Source organism: Callospermophilus lateralis, chromosome 7, assembly GCF_048772815.1.
Source record: "Callospermophilus lateralis isolate mCalLat2 chromosome 7, mCalLat2.hap1, whole genome shotgun sequence".
Classification (NCBI taxonomy): Eukaryota; Metazoa; Chordata; class Mammalia; order Rodentia; family Sciuridae; genus Callospermophilus; species Callospermophilus lateralis.
In genome coordinates, this window is record NC_135311.1 from 124,294,665 (window position 1) to 124,320,517 (window position 25,853).

General features: G+C 35.3%; 1 protein-coding gene across 3 annotated transcripts in view; it reads left to right on the forward strand.

Annotated features, from left to right (window-relative positions):
- Positions 1-25,853, forward strand: part of Eya3 (EYA transcriptional coactivator and phosphatase 3) — a 102,515-nt gene that overhangs the window by 36,293 nt on the left and 40,369 nt on the right. For 2 of the 3 annotated variants that reach the window (XM_076860946.2, XM_076860945.2), the window contains exons 3-7: positions 1,659-1,702; positions 5,380-5,459; positions 10,453-10,519; positions 14,234-14,370; positions 22,469-22,606. In XM_076860946.2, the coding sequence (XP_076717061.1) occupies positions 1,659-1,702; positions 5,380-5,459; positions 10,453-10,519; positions 14,234-14,370; positions 22,469-22,606 (466 nt within the window). The remainder of the gene's footprint in view (positions 1-1,658; positions 1,703-5,379; positions 5,460-10,452; positions 10,520-14,233; positions 14,371-22,468; positions 22,607-25,853) is intronic. The other variant, XM_076860947.2, reaches the window with a different exon arrangement.

Consider the following 25,853-nt stretch of genomic DNA (forward strand, 5'->3'; position numbering starts at 1 on the left):
TGCTTTTGGACCATGCTTGGTAAGGATTTATCTACCTCAAGATTTTGGTTTTGGTTTCTACTTAAAATGCCTCTATAATTGGTTTTTGAATTCAGAAGTTTTGGGCTGGGGTTGTGGCTCAGCGGTAGCGCACTTGCCTGGTATGTGTGAGACACTGGGTTCGATTCTCAGCACCACATATAAATAAATGAAGTTTTTTCTTCCCTTTTTTCTTTTTTCTTTCTTGACAACTATGAAAATTAAGGCAGTATTAAATATAACACAAGTTAACATGCCATAAGCAAAAAACAAAACAAAAATGGTGAATTTTATTTTACTTTGGAATTGTATATCTTCATAATGAGAAATTTTGAGCCTTGTCTTTATTATTTACCTTATCTGAAATGTTAATCATATTAAATAACTGTTTTCACCAGATATTTTTAAAATTAACTAGTAGAGTTTTTGTCTTCTTTTTTTACCTCCAAATACTTTTAAATGTTCATAATTTAAATGACTAACCATACTAAGCATGTTTCTATTACAAACAATTTTTCTTACCAGAGAGCTCTAAAATTAGACTCTTTATAATATGAAAACAGGGAAATTCATTAGCTTTAGTCATTGATCTTTCATTTGCGGACTCTTAAATTACTGATAGAAATGCCTTCACCTCAGAGAAGTAGAAAAAATGAAATATGGAAGAAAAGATAGTATTGTATGAAAAAAAATTTTTAATTACTGGTAATCTAGTAATAATTTAAGTATAATGTGTCTTTACAAAGTAAAACCAACTAGTTTTTATCCGCATTTGAATACTTTATTCTGGTAAGCATCTTACATTGAGTAAAACTCCTGGTAAACACTTTGAGTCTGAAGAGTAGCTGAGGGCTGGGGTCATGGCTCAGTGGTGGTGCTTGCCTCGCATATGTGAGGCACTAGGTTCGATCATCAGAACCACATAAAAATAAATCAAATAAAGATTTTTTTTTTTTTTTTAAGAGAATAGCTGAAGCCTAGCATGGTGATGTACACCTGTAATCCCAGCTACTTGGGAGATTGAGGCAGGAGAATCACAAGGTTGAGGCCAGCCTCTGCAACTTAGTGAAACACTATCTCGAAATAAAAAAAGGGCTGAGGATGTAGTTCAGTGGTAGAGTGACCCTGGGTTCAACACCCAGTACCACCACCACCACCCCCCAAAAAAGTAACAAGGATTAATAAATAAATCTAAGCCAAACAAAATGAAACAGTTATCCTCTAATATTATTAATTAATATATAATTGGCCCTCTGTGTCTCTGGGATTCACATCTGTAGATTCAGCCAACCCCATATTGGAAATATTGGAGAAAAAATTGCATCTGGGTTGTACATGTACAAACTTTTCCTTAGCAGTATGCCCTAAGCAATATAACAGTGATTTACATAGTATTTATATTTTATTAGGTATTATAAGTAATCTAGACATGATTTAAAGTACGTAGGAGGATATACATAGGATATATACAAATACTGCACCATTTTAAATGAGGGACTTAAGCATCTGTGGATTTTGGTATCTATGAAGAGTTCTGCAACTAATCCCTTAAGGATACTGAGAGCCAATTTTATTTGAGCAGCTAGGTAATTTCAAAAACAGACCACTGCATCAGTTTGTTTGTATATTTGTTTTTGCAGGTGAAAAAAGCCAAGATGCAGGAACCAGGAGAGCAAACTTTAAGGTATGTAAAGTTGAATTTCTTATTTTTTATTTTGAGACAGGATCTCACTAAGTTCCCCGGGCTGGTCTCAAACTTGTGATTCTCCTGCCTTAGTGTCTTGAATGGCTAGGATTATAGATCTACTTTTTAATGATCTACTTTAATTTTTTTTTATATGTAGGTTAGTATATGGGCATTTGGGTTTACTGCCATCTTTAAGATTCTTACCAGCAGCCTTCACATTTTAAATTTATTTAAGGTTAAAATTTCTCTCTACAGTAGGACCACTTGAGCTCAAGAGTTCAAGACCAACCTGAGCAACATAGCAAGAGCCCATCTCAAAAATATTTCCCTCCAAAATAACTTTTCCCCAAAATTCATGTGCTGATTTTATTTTTCTTATGCATTTATTATTTATTCAACAGTGTATACTGAACTCAACTTTATCATCTCTATAGAAAGAGGCAGTTTCTTTGCATCTCATGATCTGACTTCCATGGCACCATGATTTTCAGTTTCCACAGATTTTATCTCTTATTATTTGTCCACCAACTAGGACAGTCAGTAACTGCATCACTTCTAAGACATTAATTTCAAGAATCCTGTGTTTTTTTTTTTTTTTACCACCACCCACTATGATTCCAGCTCACTTATGCTAGAACAGCCATGCTAGCCATATGATGTCTCACATTCCAATCAAATGATCTATCACATTTTCACTATCACGTCTATACCCTTTTCCTCAAAAAGAACTTCACTTTCTTCCTTATGCTACTTAAAATTATAAGATCTAATACTGTAATCAGTCCCTTGCAGACATTCTTAACTTTCTTTTTTTCTGTATCATACTTGCCTAGCAAAGCCACAATCTTGCTTAAACCAAACCATCCACCTATTCTATGTATATTCTCAATTACTCTAACACTGTAAGAGAAAGATACAAAACCGTACTGACTAGTCTTAGTTTCCATTCATGCTTACATCTTAGGCATGTACACAGCATTCCCAGTATATGATTTACCAGTCTTTAAAATTATCTTTCTTACTTTCTTTCCTCCCTCCGTTTCCCTTTTCTTCCCATTATGTTCATTCACTTGGCTGTGGATTTTGCTCCCTAATTCAAAGAGAAATCGGGACAATTAGATAGGAATACCTCATTTGTCTAACATAGTACCTTATTCTATAGATACTCTGTGCTCTTTCTCTGTGAAATTAATTCTTCTTTTTTGTTTTTTCTGATTGAACCCAGAGATGTTCTATGACACTGAGAGCTATACCCCTAGCCCTGTTTATTTATTTATTTATTTTGTGTGTGTGGTTATAGATGGACAGCATACCTTTATTTTATTTTTATGTGGTGCTAAGGATTGAACCCAGTGCCTCATACATGCTAGGCAAGCGCTCTGCCACTGAGCTACAGTCCCAGCCCCTTTATTTATTTTTTGAGACAGTACTTGACTAAGTTGCCCAGGCTGGTCTTGAACTTGTGATCCTCCTGCCTCAGCTCCTGAGTTGCTGGGATTACAGGTGAGTGCCACCATGCCTGGCTTTAATTCTCCTGCTTTTATCCAAGTCTAACCCTCTTTGTATTTGAGAACCTCCCACCATTGCCTTTTTCTGTGATGATCTCTTATTATTCCTTCATTTTAAAAAATTATGATTTTGCATAGTATAAAATTTACCATTTAAACCATTTTAAGTGTATAATTTAGTGACCTTAAGTACATTCACTTTGTTATGCAGCCATCAACACCATCCATCTCTAGAACATATTTCATCTTATGTGCTATAGTTAATTTACTATTTTGGTACTGTTTTTCTCAATACATACTAGGCTGTACAAATAGCACTTGTAAGATACATGATCTAGAAATAGTCTTCCATCTAGAAATAGTCTTCAACAGTGGAGTAAACCCTAGATTTATCCAGGTACACACAGAAGATACCCTAGTCATAACAGTGGAAATGTGAAATTCTGGTTCAGTTTTTTGCTTTTCCCCATGATGATTCTATTTAAGTAAGTATGAGATGGGGCTAAAGTCATTTTTTTACCAATTCAGATAATTATAATGATTCCGCAATTTGGGAAAACATTGATAAAACTATTTCAAATAAACTTCATTGAAGGATTTAGCTTTAAAAATAAATACAACTAAGAAAAAATTAACTGAACATTCAAAATATGCCAGAAAAAAAACCTTTTTTTTAAATTAATACTTCAGTATTAAAGGTGAGTTTCAAAAATTACATGGGAGCTTTAAATATTCTTATGTAGAAACTACCCAAACCTCTGATTAGTCAAGATTATCTTTCCAGATATATGGAGACTATGGTACTTCATCCTTTATCTCTTCTTAGAGTATGGAAGAGCAAAGCAGTTTTCTTTCTAGAGAGCATGAATATGGGAAGGACGCCTGGGCTGGAAAGAAGTTGTAATATAATAATAGTTCCGTTTTATTGTACATAACTGTTTTTTAGCTTTGCTCTTAAGAACTTCTAAGATATTAAGTTATTATCCTCATAGCAGCCCTATGAAGTGGAGTCTATTTTTATTCTCATTGACAGTTCAAAAAATTAGTGAAGAAAACTACTTTGACCTATCCAAGGTTATAGAGCTAGTTAACGGAAGAGTGGAATATAAACTTGAGCAGTTTTGCTCTAAAATATTTACTATTAATCACAATGCTGTACTAACTAGTTGGGCATTACTAGGGAGTTGGATGTGAAGTAGGAGGAAAAGGGAAACATTGTGAGGTACTCAAGTTGAAATGATTTCCATTCCAGAATTTCAGTGGGCTCTTCCCAGCATTACAGTATCTAACATAATGACATATCCTCCCAGCTCACATTGATTGACCTTTTAGAATTTCTCTTAATTTGGGGCTGGAGTTTTGGCTCAGTGGGAGAGCACTTGCCTAGCACATGTGAGGCACTGGGTTCTATCTTTAGCACCAAATAAATAAAGAAAGAAAGAAAGATATTGTGTCCCATCTACAAGTAAAAATATATATTTTAAAAATTCTCTTTGTTTTCCTACATGTTTTTTAAAAAAATGCTTAGAACATGAAGCTCAGTGGTAGAGCACTTGCCTAGCATGTGTGAGGACCAGATACTGCAAAAAAAAAAAAAAAAAAAAGGTGCCTGGTCCTAGTTGTAACAACAAATAGAAACACATGCACATATACATATACACACACACCCCAAATAAATGTATTTAGCCAGTCATGATGGTGTTTACACCTGTAAACCCCAGTGGCTCAGGAGGCTGAGGCAGGAGGACCGCAAGTTCAAAGCCAGCCTCAGCAACTTAGTGAGGCATTTAACAACTTAGTGAGATCTTGTCTCTAATAAAATATATAAAAGGACTGGGCATGTGGCTCAATGGTTAAGCACCTCTGGGTTTAATCCCCAGTACCAAATAGATAAATGTATGTGTGTGTGTGTGTGTGTGTGTGTGTGTGTAATTTTTTCCCCCCTTAAGGTGTCTAGGACCATGAGAAAGAACTGTAGGATACTGAGGGTACTAGCCCTGGCCCTAGCTCTTTTCATGTAGTTGCTATAAACTACAAATAAGGATATCATGAAGATTTGCCTTGCTTCTTGCTTGTATGGCCTAGGAGGAAATGAGTTTAATCTCATCACTTTTAGCAATGCAGCAAACCAACCAAGGGCTAATGTATTCATTTTGATTCTCCCAGTCAAGTAAGCAGCCCGGATGTCAGTGACCAGAAACCTGAAACATCGAGCCTTGCTTCAAACCTTACCATGTCAGAGGAAAGTAAGTACTATGCATGATGGAAGAGGCATTCCTATAACCAAGTAATGCTCTTCTTGTATAATTGATTTTTTCTAATTGCTGGATTATTCTAGAATATCCAGAAGGTTCTCCTAGTCTTTGTGTGTGCATACTTGTGCTCTCCTATAAACTTTATTAACATGCCAGCTGAAAAAAATCACATGGAATCTTCCTACCCAAGCAGTCATATTCAGTGACTTTTGTTTTGTTTTGTTTTGTTTTGAGGTTGGACATTCTAAAAGTAATAGTGCTTTGCCCCAAATTAGAAAAGTTTGTGGGCCTACCCCTGATGGCTCCTCTGGAGGACTTCGTATTTTTCTGCCTTTCTAATAAAAGCAAGTGATCCTACCTATCAGTCATAGTCAGGAAAATAAATGGTCCCTGAGGAAGATCCAGCTTAATAAGATAAACCCTCCATGTACCAATTTTTACTCTCCTGATTATATTTATGTATTAGATACCCCCCAAAATGTATAGTGTTCTGTTTTTTCTTTTGATTAAACCCAGGAATGTTTAACCACTAAGCCACATCCCCAGCTCTTTTTTATATTTTATTTAGAGACAGGGTCTCACTGAGTTGCTTAGGACCTCACCAAATTGCTGAGGCTGGCTTTGAACTCATGATCTTCCTGCCCCAGCCTTCTGAGCCTCTGGGATTACAGGCATGTGCCACTGCACCCACTAGTGTTCTGTGTTTTTCTTATAGAGACATAGCTTTGTCTAGCAAACTCACTTACTCCGCTAAATTTTTCTCCCCAGGACAAGTACTCCTTCCTGAAATTAAATAGCTATGCTCTTCCATATTTTATCACATACTTAAAAAAGAATAAATATGTGTCAGACATTTTTGTAAAAGGCACTAGTTTTGGAAATATCTCTTAAGACAGTTAACCTTATATACTTTCCTTAAAAAAAAAAAAGGCATGGCTTTAAAAATTTTTTATCTTGAGTTCTATATGTTATTTCTTCAAAGCTGATTTTATTTCAGTGGTTCTTAAACTGTTAGCATAAGACATAAGAATCATTCTGAAATGCTTGTTTATAACAGAATTCTAGGCTCACTTTCAGAGATATTATTATTCAAAGGGTCTAATATGAATGGGGAATCTTCATTTTCAGGAAGTTACTAGGTCAGTCTGGTATATATGGGAAATTCTTCAAATAAGTGAAGTGTTTCCTCTGATTTCTTGAGTATACTAATTCCCAGAAAAAGACCTATTCTCTAAAATCTCATACCACAGCCAGAAAGTAAGCTGAGTCTTCTTTGCTCCTTCCAAATAATTTATCTTCTTTTCTTTTTTGGTACTGGGGATTGAACCTGGGGGCATTCAACCACTGAGGCACATTCCCAGCCCTATTTTGTATTTTGTTTAGAGAGACAAGGTCTCACTTATGCTGTGGCTGGCTTTAAACTCACGATCCTCCTGTCTCATCCTCCAGAGCCACTGGGATTACAGGCATGTACCACCACACCCCACTGTCTTCATTTTTCCTTCAAAAACTCTTGTTCCTTTGAAGTCTTTATCTTTACCTTCCTTCCCATTTCTTTTTACCTTAGACTGAACTTCAAGCAATTTTATTCTTTAAAGACTAGATCCTCTTTGTTTTTCTCCATCCAAACTTTTATAGCTCTCTGATTTTAACATAGATGTCGATTACTTAGCTAGTACCCTTCATCTCTCTTTGTTTTAATTTTCCTATTTACTGAGCATAGATTTCTCAGTCCTTTATTTTTATCTCCCTTACATATACTTTCAATAACTTTCTTTTTTTGTTTTTTTTTTGTTTTATCACTTTTATTTTTTCCATATTTTTATTGGTGCAACTTTCAATAACTTTTAATAATAAACCCTTTTCTTACCCTTATTCTCCTTGTTATACTCCAGTACTAATTTAACCCAACTTTCTACCTTCCCCATAAAATGTACACAAACATCATTATTGGATAGAATTATGTACCTAACTAAGTCACTATTTGCACTCTAGTCATAGAACTTCAGGTGGGCACCCAATGTGCTTTGAAATCCTACATTTCCTTAACAAATTCTGTTAAATATTTTACACTGCTTCTTTCAAAGAACCAATACTCACTTTTCCTTACTCTTGAATGATCATGCCTTCTCCAACAAAAGCTATGGTCAGGAAACTCCCTTATTATCTCACCACCACCAAATCTTCAAATCTGCCTATTTTCTTGCTTCCTTGTTGTTGTATTGGAAGTAGTATTCTTACTCCTGTCTGATGTACATCATTTTACTTGTGTTCCGTAGTCCAACCTGTCTCACTTTTCTCAAGGACTTTAGTACTGTTGTTATCCTCCCACCACTCCTACATCATTATATTTTTCTCTTCTTAATCCTTCCGGAGAGTAAAGAGATATTCACACACCAATAAAGTCCCTGGGGTTTCACATCTTATACTAGTTGTAGACTTTCTCTCTGTTTTGTGGCATATCAGAAGCTCTGAAAAGAGTTGCCCTTATTTGCTCATCTCCCATTCACTCTTCAACCTACTCAATTTAGCTTCAGGTCCCCACTCTTCCAGCGAGATTTCTCCTGTCAAGGTCATTTGTTATTTTCTTATTGCCAATTGTAGTAGAAATATCTGTTTTATGTTCTGCCTCCCACCATATTTCCTCCTATCTTATTCCTTTGATGGTCATTCCTTTCTCATGCAGAATATGAATACTGATGGGCCTCAGGGCTTAGTTCTAAAGCTGCCATCTTTTCTCCTTCAGAAACCTCCCATTCATTACATTACTTTAAACATATAATACATTATTAATGAATCCCAATTTTATATTTCCAGTCTTATATCTCCCCTGATTAAAAAATTTTTAATATCTTCATATTAATAATTTATTTTTAAGTGTTATTGAGGATCAAACCCAGTATCACACGTGCCAGGCAAATGCCCTACCACTGAGCCCAACCCTAGCCCCAATCTCCCCTGATTTCATTTAAATATACAACTGCCTTTTTGAGATCTCTACTTAGATGTCTGAAAGGAAAGTCATACTTAAAATGTCTGAAGAAGAGCTTTATCCTCAAGCTCCCATCAAGTCTGTTCATCTCCTAGACTGGCTCATCATTGGAAGAGGTATCACTGTCTCATCACTCTCAAACTAAAAAACTAGAAACCATCCTGCAATTCTATGTTTTCCTTATTTCCTACTACACCCAAACCCACCAGAACATCATTAGTTGTGCTTCAGAGTGTGTATCAAAGCCTTGGCTCACTATTGATATTCTACTCTAAGCCAACATATTACTTCTCTTCTCCTCCTATTCATAATGATAAATTATGCCTTGACTCTTTAAAATCCTTTCATGATTCCCAAGTATTTCTAAGATCAAGCTTTGTTCATTATCTAGGAGAGTTAAAATTGGCCTAATTTTCCCAGAATGTTTTGATTAAATTAAATTTGAGGGGAATAAAGTTTTGAGTTTGTCAAGTACCTGTCATCAGAGTGAGAACCATGTAGAAGTCAAAGGATCTTACCTTTCATTATATGTGATGGGTATTAAAAACTTCCCCTTCATTAAAAAAAATTTTTTTTTTAGTTGTGGACAGACACAACACCTTTATTTTATTTATTTGTCTATGTGGTGCTGGGGATCAAACCCAAGGCCCGACACATGCAAAGCAAACACTCTACCAAATGAATTACAACCCCAGCCCATCCCCTTCATTTTTGACATGATGATTATAGATGAATATGACCTTCAGGTGTCCAATAATTATTTTTAAAGACTTCAAACAATGGCATTGGATAATATCTTCTATAATAAGCTAACAGGTATTGATTGCCTTACTCTTTTAAAAAAAAAAAATACTTCTAGTTGTAGTTGGACACAATACCTTTATTTTATTTATTTTTATGTGGTGCTCAGGATCAAATCCAGTGCCTCATACACGCTAGGAAAGCTCTCTGCCACTGAACTACAGCCCTAGCCCTTGGGCAAGAATTGGTCCCTTGTCTGTTTTTGACTGGGGTTTCTTTTTGGGTTCAGGTACTCTTTCGGTGAACCTAGCTAGATACAAACTTAGTTGGTTCCAGTCCCTGTTGACAGTAGAATAGCTTCTTTTATTGTTGTTGAAGGAAGTTCTTGAATAGTTCAGGAGTCTGATGAAAGCATTTTGCAATGTAACTGCCTACAATGTGAACTGAAATAGTGCCTAATGAATGGCATATAGCCATTTGATAGTACCTATCAAACTTGAATCAAATATTTACAACATTTATCTCAGATGTAATCATAAGGGTCATAGCTTCACAGCAGCTTTTTCAATGTAAAATCATGGGGGTCAAGAGATACCACCTGGTAAAGTCACTTATACCTGACAGTTTATCAGAATATCTCATCAGTTTCTTAAGTCTGTCTCTACTTTGCCAAATGTAAACAAAGCCTTTACTATGCACATTAAAAAAAAAAAAACAAAAAACAGTACTGTACTTGCATCTATTTTACCATTCTTTATATACAACAGTAACAACAATTTTCTAATTAAATTGGTTACTTCCCCCAAAGATTTGGAGATCATTCTTATGGTCTTTTACTAAGAATAGAATAAGCACCCAGAGAATGAATAAGCTGAAGAAGCATAATGTGATTTCCTGGATACAAACTTGCTTTTTAAGTTTTCCTGAGCACAGCTGAGAGCTTAGAGGGTTACTTTATCTATGGTTTAGATCATTGATGGGTAAAGATATAGATCAGTTGGAACCAGCCTTTGGCTCTTTTCCATACCCCTGTCACCCCACGTTCTCAATTCTTTCATTGTCTCTGAAAGTCTACAAACAGGTCTATAAACACAAAAGTGGGATTTTTCTGCTACAGTCTTTCAAACTTTGTGATATCCAGACTGTTCTGTTAATTTAGTTTGAACAACTATGCAGTGGAGTGTGCAGTTTTTCCATTTCATTTTTGAAATGTTCTAACTTTTTTGCCTGGTGATATTATCTTTTTTTCAGTTATGACATGCACCGATTACATCCCTCGCTCATCCAATGATTATACCTCACAAATGTATTCTGCAAAGTAAGTTGAATGATTATTTTTGAAATATATGTATACCTTTTCACTTCTCATGCTCTGTCTTTATTCCTATTTCTGTTTCCTCTAAATATAATCTATGTAAACCCTTTTTTTTTGTGTGTGTGTGGTAGTAGAGATTGAGCTTAGGGGCACTCTACCACTGAGCTACATCCCAGCCCCCCTTTTATTTTTTGAGATAGGGTCTTGAGATAGAGTCTCTCTAAGTTGCCCATGCTGGCCTTGGAGTTGTGATCCTCCTGTGTGAACCTCTTGAGTAGCTAGGATTATAAGCACACACTGCTGTACCTAACTAACATCTTTTTTTTTTTTTTTTTTAAATCCAGGGATTGAACCCAGGGGCACTTAACCACTGAGCTGCATCCCCACCCTTTTTTGTATATTATTTAGACATAAGGTCTCCCTGACTTGCTTAGGGCCTCACTAAGTTGCTGAGGCTGGCTTTGAACTTGGGATCCTCCTCCTCAGCCTCTTGAGCCACTGGGATTACAGGCATGTGCCATCATGCCTGGCTACAACATCCTTTTAAAAGGTAGATAGTTGTGTGGAATAGATTACTGTTACACAGGAACCCACTGTAAATGAGTAGACACTGAAAATGGAAAATACTGTTAGTTGGCTGGGGATATAGCTCAGTTGGTAGAGTGCTTGCTTCACATGCACAAGGCTCTGGGTTCAATACCCAACACCACCAAAAAAAAAAGAAAGAAAAGAAAAAGAAAATACTGTTAGTGATCAAAACATACTACTGATTGATCTGTGATCCTTCTCTTTCCTCTACCTTAACCCAGAAATTAAAAAATCTGCTCAAGATGGCCCCGGACTTCTCAGCTTAATCTCTGTTCATTTCCTTGTTTGAGGAATGTCCTTAGAGTAGAATTGGGCTTAAAGTTAGATAGATTTGGTGGATTGAAGTCACTAAGAGGTAAGGTAAGGTCAGCGTTAAGACCAACCAGGTTAATCATCTCAAGATGGGTAGGTGCAGAACAGTATATATACCAAATTACCAATTGTGAGTTAGTGAAGAGATAGACCTATGCATGCATAGACAAGTATAAGTATGCTTATTAAGCCAGGGTATATTCTTATGCATTACAAACATAGGAGACATAAAGAAATGGTGAGAGGTACCCCTGTGAGAGTTGTAAAAAGAAATTGGCATTTTTTTCTAGTTGTGCCCATTTTTCCTTTTGAATTTTGTATTAAAAATAAACTAATTAAAAAGTCAACTCATTGAGTTTTTTGTTTCTAATCTGATATTAACACTAATGGCCTTGCCTAGTCATTTTCATGTGGTTTTCTCTGTGAGATGATTAAACCTATTCTGTGGGGTTATTATGAAGAAATTAGATAATAAATATAAAAACACATTTGAGTTTTGAGATCTGCAGACACATGAAAAAGGATAAATTTTGAGATCTGCAGACACATGAAAAAGGATTAAAAAATTGTGATCTTTCAATTTTTTTTAAGATAGACACAGTATCTTTATTTATTTTATTTATTTTTATGTTGTGCTAAGGATTGAACCCAGTGCCTCACATGTGCAAGGCAAGCGTTCTACCACTGAGCTATAACCCAGCCCCCTGTGATCTTTCTTATCTCTGAAAATGAATCCATCCAAGGTCACTAATACTTCAGACTGTTCCCATATGACTTGAATAGCAACTGTTACCTGAACTGTTTCCCTGAGCTCAGATCTAGCTATGAATACAGTCTCTTGGGGTCCACTGAGTCATGAATATGTTACATATGCTAAACAAAGTATTTGCATACCTGCTACATTCATTTTATTAGCTGTGCTTTCTATCTTAATTCAGATCTCCTTACTACATATCAGAAACATTGTATTGTGATTTTAACTGGACCTCCATTGCAGCTTTACCTCCTTCTAATTCATTTTAGAAAACAATGTCAAATTAACCACTATTAAAGAATAGCTTTGACTTTGTCCTCCTTTGCTCAGCAATTTAGTGCCTCCCAGTTGTTTCAGATGTGTCTGAATTCTTTTAACTAGGGACTTTGCTTTATTTTTCTGCCTTTTTTATTTTTTAATATTTATTTTTTAGTTGTAGTTGAACACAATACCTTTATTTTTTTATGTATTTATTTTTTATGTGGTACTGAGGATCGAACCCAGGGCCTTGCACGTGCTAGGTGAGCGCACTACCAATGAGCCACAACTCCAGCCCCAATCTTTCTGTCTTTTGCTCGTTACTTTTCTTCTCAATATACTTGCCTTAATAATATAGTGTTTGTTCCTTAGAGACTGAAACCCTTGCTTTCCTTCCTCTGTACCAGGGCTTTTTTTCCTTCTAGAATACTGTTTCTTTTTAGAAACATCCTTAGAAAATGTTTTTTTAAAACACCCTTTCTCTCTTGTTTGTGTACATGCTATCTGCTCAGCTCACATACCATTTCTTTGTAGCCTTCCCTTATTGTCCTTTACCTCCAAAGTTGCAAAAAATCTTTTCCCCTGCTACAACATATACCTTCCACCCTTATTTTGTTTTTATTACATAAATAATACAATAATAATACAAATAGCATTTTTTCCTTGCATTGGAAGTACATCATAATATACCAAATAGAGTAACTGATACTTAAACATTCAGTGTAATTGCATGGATGAAATGACCAGGTCAGCTAGCCAGTGTATGAAGTCCCAGGGACTTACCTGCTGAATTCAAATCCTTAAGGATTCCTGATTGTTTGCCACCAACTAGTGATGGTATTGCTCTTACTTAAATATCAGTGGGGAGATAAAGTCTTATCTGAGATTTCCCAGATGTTATTAGTTAACCTGGCTCTTATTTTATAAGCTTGATATGAGAATATTAGAGTTCACCCCTACCCTTTGTTTTCTGATATGGTCATTTGCCTTTTCTTTCTTTTTAGTTGTTGATAGACCTTTATTTTCTTTATTTATATGTGGTGCTGAGAATCAAACCAGTGCCTCACACATGCCAGGCAAGTGGACTATCACTAAGCCCCAACCCCAGTCCCCCTCGTTTGCCTTTTCTCAATCAGCCTCATCCTCTTCTCCAAGTCCAACTTTCCTTCTCAGAACTTTAGTTTGGCTCAAGGAATTGGGTGGAGAATGAGATCCAATTGCCAATTCTTTCCTATCTAGTTTTCTATTATATTAGGATTTTATTCTGTATGAAGACATAAATAAGGGCATAAATATTTTTAGTTCTTGTACCTCACCTCACGTAGTGCCTTTTATGTACTACATCATGGATGTTTGTAGGATAATAATTGGAACTTGGAAGGATGTTTGAAAGTGTTAGGTTTTCCATAAAATTTTTCCTTAGGTGGATGTAGTAGAACCTGAAAAAGAAAAAAGCATTCAGTTTTCTGACCATAAGAACCATTTTATGTGGCAGATAAGCTGTCTCAATTCTGATTTTTTTTTTAAACATTTTTTAAAGAGAGAGAGAGAGAGAGAATTTTTAATATTTATTTTATTTTAGTTATTGGTGGACACAACATCTTTGTATGTGGTGCTGAGGATCGAACCCGGGCCGCACGCATGCCAGGCGAGCGCGCTACCGCTTGAGCCACATCCCCAGCCCCCTGATTTTTTAACTTTAGTGTTATTAACTATTTTATCTATTTTTTATTACTAAAATAAGTCAGAGTTTTTTGTTTTCTTGAATTTTTCATGAAAGTTTTTGTTTTCTTGAATTTTTCCAGACCTTATGCACATATCCTGTCGGTTCCTGTTTCGGAAACTGCTTACCCTGGGCAGACTCAGTACCAGACACTACAGCAGTCTCAACCCTATGCTGTCTATCCTCAGGCAACACAAACATATGGACTACCTCCTTTTGGTAAGTCATTCTATTGTAAGCAATTTCTACGAATGTTGATTTTATACTCCAGAAGCTTCAAAAAGCAAGCATGGCTAATCAGGAAGCTGAAAGACGTGTCATCTTTTACAGAGTTCTTATTCAGAACTTGGGTATACAGGATGTTTAATGAATGTAATAGAAAATTGTTTTCCAATACTCATTTGTTCACTAACAAAAATTTAGCTACTTCCAAAGTTTTGACTCTGAAGCTTAAAATCTTTAAAGTATTTGAAAAGCTCTTTGAAGAATTACTGTTGATTTAACTTACTTTATATATAGCATGGTACCATAGTTAGGTAAACATAAGTATAGTTTGAAATGGCCAATTTTCTGCCCAAACCAGGTAGTCTGGATTTTTCTGTATGTTATTTAGTACTGGGACACTCGACAACTGAGCCACATCCCCTGCCCTATTTTGTATTTTATTTAGAGACAGGGTCTCACTGAGTTGCTTAGCACCTCAATTTTGCTGAGGCTGGCTTTGAACTCTCAATTGTCCTGCCTCAGCCTCCCAAGCCACTGGGATTACAGGTGTTCGATACTGCTCCTAGCTAAAATTCAGTAGTCTTAATGTCCAGATAAAATATGCCTCGTAAAATATTCTACGGTCTGTGGGGTTTTGCTTTTTGGTTTTGGCCAATTTCTCTCTTTCCTGCCTATGCTCCCCCCAGCCCCAAACTGATCAAATGTCCTGCTAAACCAAAAGTCATCCTTTTTTTTTTTTTTTGGAGAGAGAGAGAGAGAGAGAATTTTAATATTTATTTATTTTTTAGTTTTCGGCAGACACAACATCTTTGTTTGTATGTGGTGCTGAGGATCGAACCTGGGCCACACACATGCCAGGCGAGCGCACTACTGCTTGAGCCACATCTCCAGCCCCCCAAAAGTCATCTTAAAACGAGAAAATCTCCAATTTTCTATAACCTTATCATGTGTATAGGGAATTATTTTAATTGGTTTTAGGTATCTTGGACATGAACTGAAAATCAGAGTGATTTATCAGACGTTAATTTGAGGTTTTTTGGGCACCTAATTTCTATGCTGATTTTTCTGTGTGTGTGTGTGTGTGTGTGTGTGTGTAAATTGAAGGTATATGCAGTGTGCTTTATTGCCCCTTGTCTGTTTTTCTAGCACTGGTGTCAGAAAATTGAGAGAAAAATTTAAAAATTTAATATGTTAATAAAATTATGTCTTTGTAGACTTTATTTAAACAAGCTGGGAATTAGAAAAATTTCCAAAAATCACCACATAGATTCTGGATGTGTTAACTGTTGCCTGCCTTTGATTTCTACGTTCTTATCTTTCCTGGCCCATTTGGATAGTCTTTTATGTTATGTCAGTGAGTGGTTTTTTGTGGTTTTTTTTTTTTTTTTGTGTGTGTGTGTGTGTGTGTGTGTGTGTGCCAGTAATTAAATCCAGGGGTACTTAACAACTAAGCAATATCCCCAGCCCTTTAAAAAATTTGTTATTTTAAGACAGGGTCTTGCTAAGTTGCTTAGGGCATCACTAAGTTCCTGAGGCTGTTTTCAAACTTGCAATCCTCCTGCCTCAGCCTCCCAAGTCCCTGGGATTACAGGAGTATGCCTCTGTTCCCAGCTTCTTAGTCATATATTTAACCAGCCAAGACTCTTTCTTTTTGGAAAGAAATCCTCTGAGAATATTTTTGTGATTATTTTTACTTGTGTATATTAAAGCTAATTTTTGGACAGCTAATAATTATAAAGTAATTATTTTCACATTTTTTACCCTCTATTTTGATTTGAATTTATTATTAGCAAGTCCAAATCATTTACAACATTTTTGAACAGTTAATCATTCCTGCTGTTGTATATGAAATAAGATTCCCATTATCTCTGAATTCAGTTTATGGAATGGCTAACATAATACCATGTGCATAAAGATCCTAGGTATTATATCTATTATGATCATTTATTTCTAAATTATATATATATTTATAAAATTCTGTTAAAAATGTAGAGGAGGGCTGGGAACATCTCAATGGCAGAGCGCTTTGCCTAGCACGTGTGAGGCATTGGCTTCCATCCTTAGCACCACATAAAAATAAATAAAAGCATTCTGTCCATCTACAACTACAAAAAAAAAAAAAAAATCTTGGACAAAACATCGAAACATTGTTTATATCGTAGAAAAAAAAATTGATAATTAAGGCTCTTTTGATTTGTTTTTGTTTAATATCTGGGAGTAAGAAAGGCTTGTGTTATATAAATTCTTCTGTCAGTAATTGAGAGAGACAGATAGTCATTAACTTGACTTTAAGTAATATATGACACTTACTGGGGAAGAGATATTTAGGTTAAGGTAACATGAACAATGAATGTAGCATATGCTCAGATTTTTTTTTTTTTCCGGAGCTGTGTATAACAGGTGTTAGTATAGGACTGGGGTTGTGGCTCAGAGGTATAGTGCTTGCCTAGCTCAGCACCACATAAAAATAAATAAATAAATAAAGGTATTGTGTCCAATTACAACTAAAAAAATATTTTTTTAAAAAAGAGATGTTTGTAGTACTTTTGAAAGTTACTGTATCACTAAAAGACATTTTCTTGGGTTTTAATACATGCATTTTGGCAGTTTGTTCACTTAAAAGAAAGAAAACATTTCTTTTGAAAATAAGATTTTGGTACTGCCTATTTTAAGATTAGCTAGTCTGTTATTTTATTTCAGATGTAAATAGGACTTTGAGAAAAACTCTTATAATAATCTATTTTTTGAGTACTTACTTTGTCAAGCAATTTTACACCATATATTATTGTCTCATTTAGTCCTCAGAATAGTCCTAAGCGGTAAGTGGTAACATTTTCACTTTTGATAGGTAGGGAAACTAAGACTTGGTTAAATCACTAGCCCGAAGTCATACAATTAGTAAATGCCCAGGATAAAAATTGAACCTACATCTGTTTAATTCCAGAGGGACTTATAAATTCACAAGTGTATCAAAAAGATGGTCTCAGAATCATGTCTGAAATTAAAAAGTTTTTTCCTCTCAAAAAAAGGAGAAACGAATAGAAGAAATTTTAGGAAGGTTTGTTAGAAATAATCTTTAAAAAATGAGGAATGGGCTGGGATTATGGCTTAGTGGTAAAGTGCTTGCCTGGTATGCATGAGGCACTGGGTCCGATCCTCAACACTGCATAAATATAAAATAAAGATATTATGTCCACTAAAAACTAAAAAGTAAATATTTTTAAAAATGAGGAATGCTGATTGTTTTCTTTTCTGAACTATTATAGGAGTTGGATGGGATGGTCGAATAGAAAAAGAGATTAGAAGTCTTAATTCCTAGTGATCTGAAGAATTTTATGTGAGGAAAAGGATTTATTTCTAAGGGTTGTATACAATATGTTCTTAGTTGCCACTCTTCTGATTTACTTTAAAAAAAATTTAATGTGATTTGGAATATTTGGAGATATGTTTAAGGATGGTTCATTTCATTTCACTTAGTAATATTTTATGTGATACTTCTTTTAATCAGGAGTAGTACTCAGCTTACACTATTAGTGTATATAAAACAGTTCAGCCAAATTAGTTATTGAATCAGCAAACCAATATAGTCTTACATTTTTTTTCCTAGCATGTGTGTCCTTCATTTCCTAATTAAACTAATTTCTAAAGAGCCATGACTCTGATATATACTATAAACTGAGTGATCAGATTAGAGTGGTAGAATTTATGATAAGGCCCCCACCCTGGGGCATCAGGAGACTAACTCAGGTATAGATTTACTTTTTCTATAGTCTCTCTAAGCAGCTGTTGGTGCACCAAAGCCTGAGAGAGCTCGAAAAGCTTTCTAGTCATACTCCTGGCACAGTGTACCAAGAGTCAAGATACCAGCTGGGCACGATGGTACACACCTGAATCCCAGCAGCTCAGGAGGCTGAGGCAGGAGGATCAAGAGTTCAAAGCCAGCCTCAGCAAAAGTAAGGTGCTAAGCAACTCAGTGAGGCCCTGTCTCTAAAAAAAATACAAAATAGGGCTGGGGATATGGCTTAGTGGTTGAGTGCTTCTGAGTTCAGTTGCTGGTAGACAAAAAAAAAGAGTCAAGAAACCAGAGTTTGTTTTTCTCATTTGTTGTAAGCAGTAGTTCTATATTGTCAGACCATTTATTTGGTCATGTTACCTATTAACTGGAATTCTGCGCAAGGTGCCTTTAATGAAAGATATATACATGTCTGAAGAACCAGGACTACAGTGATACTGGAGGCAGTATTTTTATTGTCTTTTATTTAACTGATTCTCATAAAATAATTTTATATTAAATATCTAATTGTGTTTCTGACCAGAAATGCATGTGCCCTTATAAGAGACCAGTTTATAAATATTGTACAGTTTGAATATAGGTAAATAAAATTTAAGTCACACACTAAATAATAAAAGTATTTTCACTTGATACATTGTTATTAATGAGATATTGCTTTAGTATACTATAACAATATGTTCACAAATTAATACCTCATGGTCAAAACCTACTTAGAAAAGATATTACTTTGATTACAATATATCTGGAAATTGTGACATTTAAATTGTAATTTGCTTACCAAAAGTGTGATACATAACCACCAAGAATTAAGGCACTGATATTTGTAGGGGTTCTGTGTTTGGGATTGAGGTCTCTGATAGCTTCATGAATGTGGCATGCTTGGTGGCTAGGAAGTTTCTGTGCAAAGACACAGAAATGTCTGGCTCCTGGGAAAACTTCTGTGCAAAGACACAGGATGCCTGGCTGCTGTATCACTCACTGTCCTTCATGAGGAAACTGTGTGTTAGAGTCTTATCAACCTTGACCTTGATTTCAGGCACACGGCTTCTGGGAATAAAGGAACTCTCTTGTTAGACAACCACATTATTTCACTGAGCCTAAACCTGCTAACAGTAACTTTATACAGTAGACTTTCTTGAGAGCTACACAGAGCCCCTAAGGTTGCATATTGCAACTTAGTATGTAACTGATGAATAAACTGCATCATGTTGCTAAGTCTGTAACCTGCCCAGTAATACAATGAACAATATGTGCTAATGATGCCAATGGCCTAAAGTAACCTATTTATATAAATAAAGCTTGGCATCTTGTCCTGTCTGCCATTCTGCCATCTTTCTTTTCTGCCTCCGCATCTTGTCTCTGTGTCTGCTTTTTATTTTCTTTACTGATAAATTGGCATTTCACATCATACGTGTTTTTAAAATGATATCTTCAGTGGGCATGAGGGCACATGCCTGTAATCACAGTGACTCAAGAGGCTGAGGCAGAGGAAGATGGCAAGTTCAAAGTTAGCCTCAACAACTTAGTGAGACCCTGTCTCAAAAAACAAAAGGGATTGGGGGTGTAGCTCAGTAGTAAAGCTCCTGTGGGTTCAATCCCCAGTACCCAAAATAAATAAGTAAATAAAAATAAATCCTCAAACATTTTTATTGTTGAAAATCAAACTTAGCAAATATTACCTTAGGACTGGCTGACCTGGACAAGGTGTAGTTAAATGACCATGAAATAAATGGAAGAGGCAGTTCTCCTAATTCATACTAAAGATATTATTATTCCATCTTCTCAGATAAGTTATTTCATGTTGTTCATAGATAAGAAAAGAATATGCATCTTTTTTATGTATTAAGGGTTTGAGACAAAGCAGTAACCATGTTCCAAGGTGAACCTAAGATTTTCACATTTCTTTTTTTATTATTTATTTATTTAATTTATATATGACAGCAGAATGCATTACAATTCTTATTACACATATAGAGCACAATTTTTCATATCTCTGGTTGTACAAAGTATATTCACACCAATTCGTGTCTTCATACATGTACTTTGAATAATAATGATCATCACGTTCCACCATCATTTCTGATCCTATGCCCCCTCCCTTCCCCCGCAACCCCTCTGCCCTATCTAGAGTTCATCTATTCCTCCCTTGCTCCCTCTCTCTATTCCACTGTGAATCAGCCTCCTTATATCAAAGAAAACATTCAGCATTTGGTTATTTGGGATTGGCTAAATTCACTTAGCATTATCTTCTCTAACTCTATCCATTTACCTGCAAATGCCATGATTTTATTCTCTTTTATTCTGAGTAATATTCCATTGTGTATATATGCCACATTTTTTTATCCATTCAAAATTTTCACATTTCTCCTTTACTATTCTTAGATTTTCTTATCAACAGAATTGACAAATCCAAGATGTACTGAGGTATTTTAGCACCCTGGAGAAGCAAAGGTCCTTATTAAAGTATTTCTATTGCTTTTATTAGTTGAATATAGATTTCTTATCATATTAGGAGTAAATGAAATTAATTAATGTTGATTAATGAAGCCATATTTGATGTTAGTACTGATTACGTACAAAGTGCCTAATATCAGCTTCAACTACACTGATCCAGCAACCATAGCTATTCAGAATATAGTGGGAAAACTAGGCAATGGGTTTTTTGTTGCTTTTTTGTTTTTGTTTTTGTTTTTTTTACAAAATAACCTATTTATAGCCAGAATTGTCACCAAATCTATGTAATCATGAATATTTCACTCACAAAAGATACCATTAGGCTGCAATCTACAAAATCTTTGTTTATGGTTTCCTAGTTATTGCGTATTAAAAGAGGTGCAAACGAAGATGGGAAATTGTAAAGAAGCAACACATTGGGTAAAAAAACAGTGATCTCAGAACCTAAAAATCATAGAACTATTAGCAAGTTTTATTTAGTACTAAGTAAATGTCTTTACATTACAGTAGCTTTTACTCTAAAAGTAAAAGCTACTGTAATGTATCACAGCATAATATTGATGTTTGTAACAATAATTCCGAGAAACATCTATTCACTATTTCTTCCTTGCTAAGAAGGCAGGAAAAGATTAAATATGTTTTGGGAAGATAGTCACTCAGAAGCATTATAATAAAAATAAAGTAAAAGTGAGCTAGGCACAATGGTGCACGCCTGTGTTTCCAACTGCTTGGGAGACTGAGACAGGAGAATTCCAAGTTCAAAGCCAGCCTCAGCAACTTAGTGAGACCCTGTTTCAAAGTAAAAAAAGAGGGGCTGGGGCTGGGCTCAGTGTGGAACACCTGCCTTGCATATGTAAGGTGCTGGATTCAATCCTCAGCACCACATAAAAATAAAACAAATAAAATGAAGGCATACTGTCCATCTACTACTACTACAATAACAACAAAGTCTGAGATGTGGCTCAGTGATTAAGTACCCCTGGGTTCAATCCCTGGTACAAAAAAAAAAAAAAGGGTAACAGTTATGAATAATGGTATAACAGATTGTATGTTCTGACATGAAAAGATGCCTCTCAGATATTATATGGAAATGTAAATTATGAATGGTATATATAAAATGATCTGTTTTATCAAAAATAAGAAAGATTAGTACATGTGTAGAAGAAATCTGGGTGACACTTCTGCAATCTATTAAAAGTAGTTAAACAACAGAATTATATATTACTTTTTTTCCCAGTTACATATTTCTGTAATATTTTTAATTTATAAAAATAAGCAGATATGTCTTGTAATAATCAGAAGAAAAAAGGTTATAAATAATCAGCTTAAGAAACAGAGAAGTATTTAATATATTTTAGAAAAATTCAGTTTTTGTTTAATGGGTAAGTGGATTTTAAACTTGGGTGGAAGTTGTCTAAATTGTCTGCCACCTTGACAATTTGGATAAATGAACATCAGACACTCTTTATGACAGATACTCCAGTTTGGTGTCAGTAACTCTTTCTTAACCCTAGTCAGTTACCCTTAATCATTGAAATGAACATATGTGTGTGTATACACCACATAAAAACACATACACACACACACACACACACACACACACACACAAATATTGGGGTTTTTAGCAGGAGTTTTGCTTTTATGACCCCCATCTCCTAATTCTTTGAAAGTGTATTTGCTTGTGGTATATTACAAGTGGGAGAATCTTTAATTTTCTCTTACAAGCAAATTTTATTTTTGTTTTAAGATTTAGATTTTAAAACTACTGGCTAATCAATTAAAAGCATAACCATGCTCCGCAGTCCCAGTGTATTGTTTGTAATTGGTCCAATTTATCTGATTCAGGTGCATTGTGGCCAGGTATGAAACCTGAAAGTGGTTTAATTCAGACTCCATCTCCAAGTCAACACAGTGTTCTTACCTGCACTACAGGGTTAACCACAAGCCAGCCAAGCCCAGCACATTATTCTTATCCCATTCAAGGTAAATAGGCATGGTTGTGTGTATGTTATTTAATTATTATTATTATTGTTTTTTTAAATTTTAAATCTACCTGTATATCCAAACAAATTGGATAATACAGGTGCTCTGTATTCTTAAATAGAAAGGAGTGATATGTGCATGCTTTTTGTGTTAGGCAAATCAGAGCTAAAGAATGTGGTTTGTAAGTAGTATAGCCTTTGGATGTGAGCTGCTTAATAGTTTGAAGCTTCCCTTTTTTATGTTGGTGTCCAGAAAACCTCTCTGATTTTGTTCTAATCTGTTCTCAGTGGCATTTTATCCTATAAGTGAACAGAAGAGTCCATAAGTCTGAATTTGCTGACCTCTTGTGTATGAATTGTCCGAGTGGTATGTGAGCTGCGTGCTATTTTTCTGCTATGGCTTTGTTGCACCTGTTCTCATTAAGTACTTCTTGGTGAGAGTATTTCTCTTACTCAAAAAGTTCGTTATTATTTGTTTCAGGATGTAAAGCCTAGCATTAAACTCTATGTAACTTTATCTTCCTGAGTTGTTCTTTTAAAAGGTGATAAATTATATCAGAACAATTAGGAAAGAGGACAAAAAACTCAAAGGCACTATGGGATTAATTGCCACCCTACCAAATCCAGAGCAGGCAGTTTGTCATTGCTCTATTCTGGGAGTAGTGTCCATGTGCCTGACTTTTCATCTGCCTCCTTTTTCCTGGCTTTTTATTTCTTACAAATGGACTCTAAATGAATAAATGATAGACAGCTAAAACTTTTGTGAGGTATTCTTAAAATATGAATTTTGGTGATGACAAAAAAATTTATGTAAATTAAACAAAATTTTGACTTTCAGTTTAGTGGGAACTACTGTTTGGTCTACTGGAACAGAATTGGTCACTATGTTTACCTCCTGTCATTTATCAAGTTTCCTCTTTCTTTATATTCCCTTCTTAGTGTCTCCTTCCACTTCTTTATTTCTAAGCTGGGAACAAATCAAGAGGGGAAAAACTCAAGAACATGACTTTGTCTATCTTCACTACCTCCTTTCTTTTTTTTTTTTTTTTCCTCCACTGAGACAGTGTCTTGCTATGTTGCCCAGGATGACTTTGAACTCCTGGGCTCAAGTGATGCTCCTGTCTCAGCCTCCATAGTAATGGAGACTACAGGTGTGTGCCACAGCACCCTACTTTCCTTTTCATTTTTATGAAATGTTTCTCTATGTTAGTAAGTAGCCACATCTCTCCTAAATAGGTATATTCCTCGTGGCTAAACCTTGATTGTGAGAGTAAGAGTTCCCTTCTTTTATATTAATAACTTTCTACCAGGATGGAGAACCACAACTCATCTTTAGTTGTATCTTGAATTTGAAGATCTTGATAGCTATATTTACTTCTTCCTCCTCCCTAGTACAAAAAAAAAAAAAGCTTAAACATCAGTAACCACTCTTCTTATTGTGTATTAGTGTATATTTTTCCTTTCGATTAGTTAACCTGGTTTCCCTCATTTAGCAATTAATGATAATTGCTTGTATTCAGTAAATGCTTATTATATTCTTGATATTGTTCTAAGCAATGGATAGATGTTACTCATGTTAGTTTTTTTTAGTCTGGGGATTGAATACAGACCCTCATACATGCTAGACAGGCACTCTGTCACTCAGCTATATGCCCAGCACCCTTCCCCCTTCTTATAAGATAGGATCCACTAAATTTTCCAGGCTAGCTTGGAATATGCTATCCTCCTGCCTCAACCTCTTGAGTAACCGAGATTGCTGCATGTGCCACCATGCCCAACTTACTCAAGTAATCTTTAAAACAACACATTAAGGAAGTATTTTTAATCACATTTTGCAGATGGAGAACCTGAGGCACAGTAAAGCTAAGTAACTTTTCCAAAGGCATAGAGTAAATAATATAGGCAGGATATAAGTTGGGTATTCTGACCCCAGATCATGACTGCAATTGTTCGATTTTCAGTATTGAAATCATCTGTATCAACTCTCCCATTTTGAAAACCTGTACTAACATAATACAAATTTATTTTTCCTCCCATTTAATGTTTGTTAGTACTTTGACACACGGTAGAAAATAAGGCAGAAATTAACTATCAGGTTGTCAATTTTTGCCATTTATTCTGAAGGAAAAGTTAGTAGAAAAACTATTGGCTAAGGGGCTGGGGTTATAGCTCAGTGGTTGAGCACTTGCCTCACATGCTTGAGGCACTGATTCAATCCTCAGCACCACATAAAAAAATAAATCAATAAAAATAAACTGTTTTTAAAAAAAGAAAAGAAAAACTATTGCCTAAAAAGAAATATGGATATTATTGGTGAATTTGAACTGCCTGGGTTCCTCATTATCACTGTCTCCCACCTCTCCCCACCTTACCTTTACTTTAGCATGGTAATGAAGGGTAGTTATTCGGGGCTGCTGCTTTCCATCTAAATAACTGCTCAGTCATTAAACAATAAAGACAAGTACAGTGTATCAATTTTTTAAAATATTTAGTATTTATTTATTTTAGTTGTAGTTGGACACAATACCTTCATTTTATTTATTTATATGTGGTGCTGAGGATCGAACCCAGGGCCTCTCATATGCTAGGTAGACACTCTATCACTGACTCACAACCCCAGCCCCCAGTGTATCAACTTTTAATTTTTTATTTTTTGGTGTGTCGATTGAACCAAGGGGATACTTTGCCACTGAGCTACATCTCCAGTTCTTTTATTTTTTATTTTGAGACAGGTTCTCTCTAAATTGTTGAAAGCTTCACTAAGTTGCTGAGCTGGCCTGGCTCAATTTTGTTAAAAGTGGTCAAAATAGCAATACCCACTCATCCTGTCCCAAAGCATTAATAGCAGCCTATCTTCCCTGAAGAAATTACATCAAAGTCAAATCCTCTTCTGGCTTGATTAACTCTAATCAAACCTTTTCTTGGGCTGTGATTGTGGTTCAGTGGCAGATCGCTTGCCTTGCATGTGTGAGGCACTGGGTTCAATCCTCAGCACCACATAAAAATAAATAAAAGACATTGTGTCCATATATAACTAAAAAAAATTTTTTTTAAAAACTTTTCTTAAGTGTGTACCTCAGTAGTACCATTGTGAGAAAGGACAGCTCTAGTGTACTTACAAAAATCTTTGAATAAGTAGATATGACTTATCTTTGAATAAGTAGATATGACTTCTTATTTTCCCTCCCAATCCTCAGGGTAGTGATCAGATCTGACTTTTTGTATTAGTCTTTTCCTAAAGGGTCTGG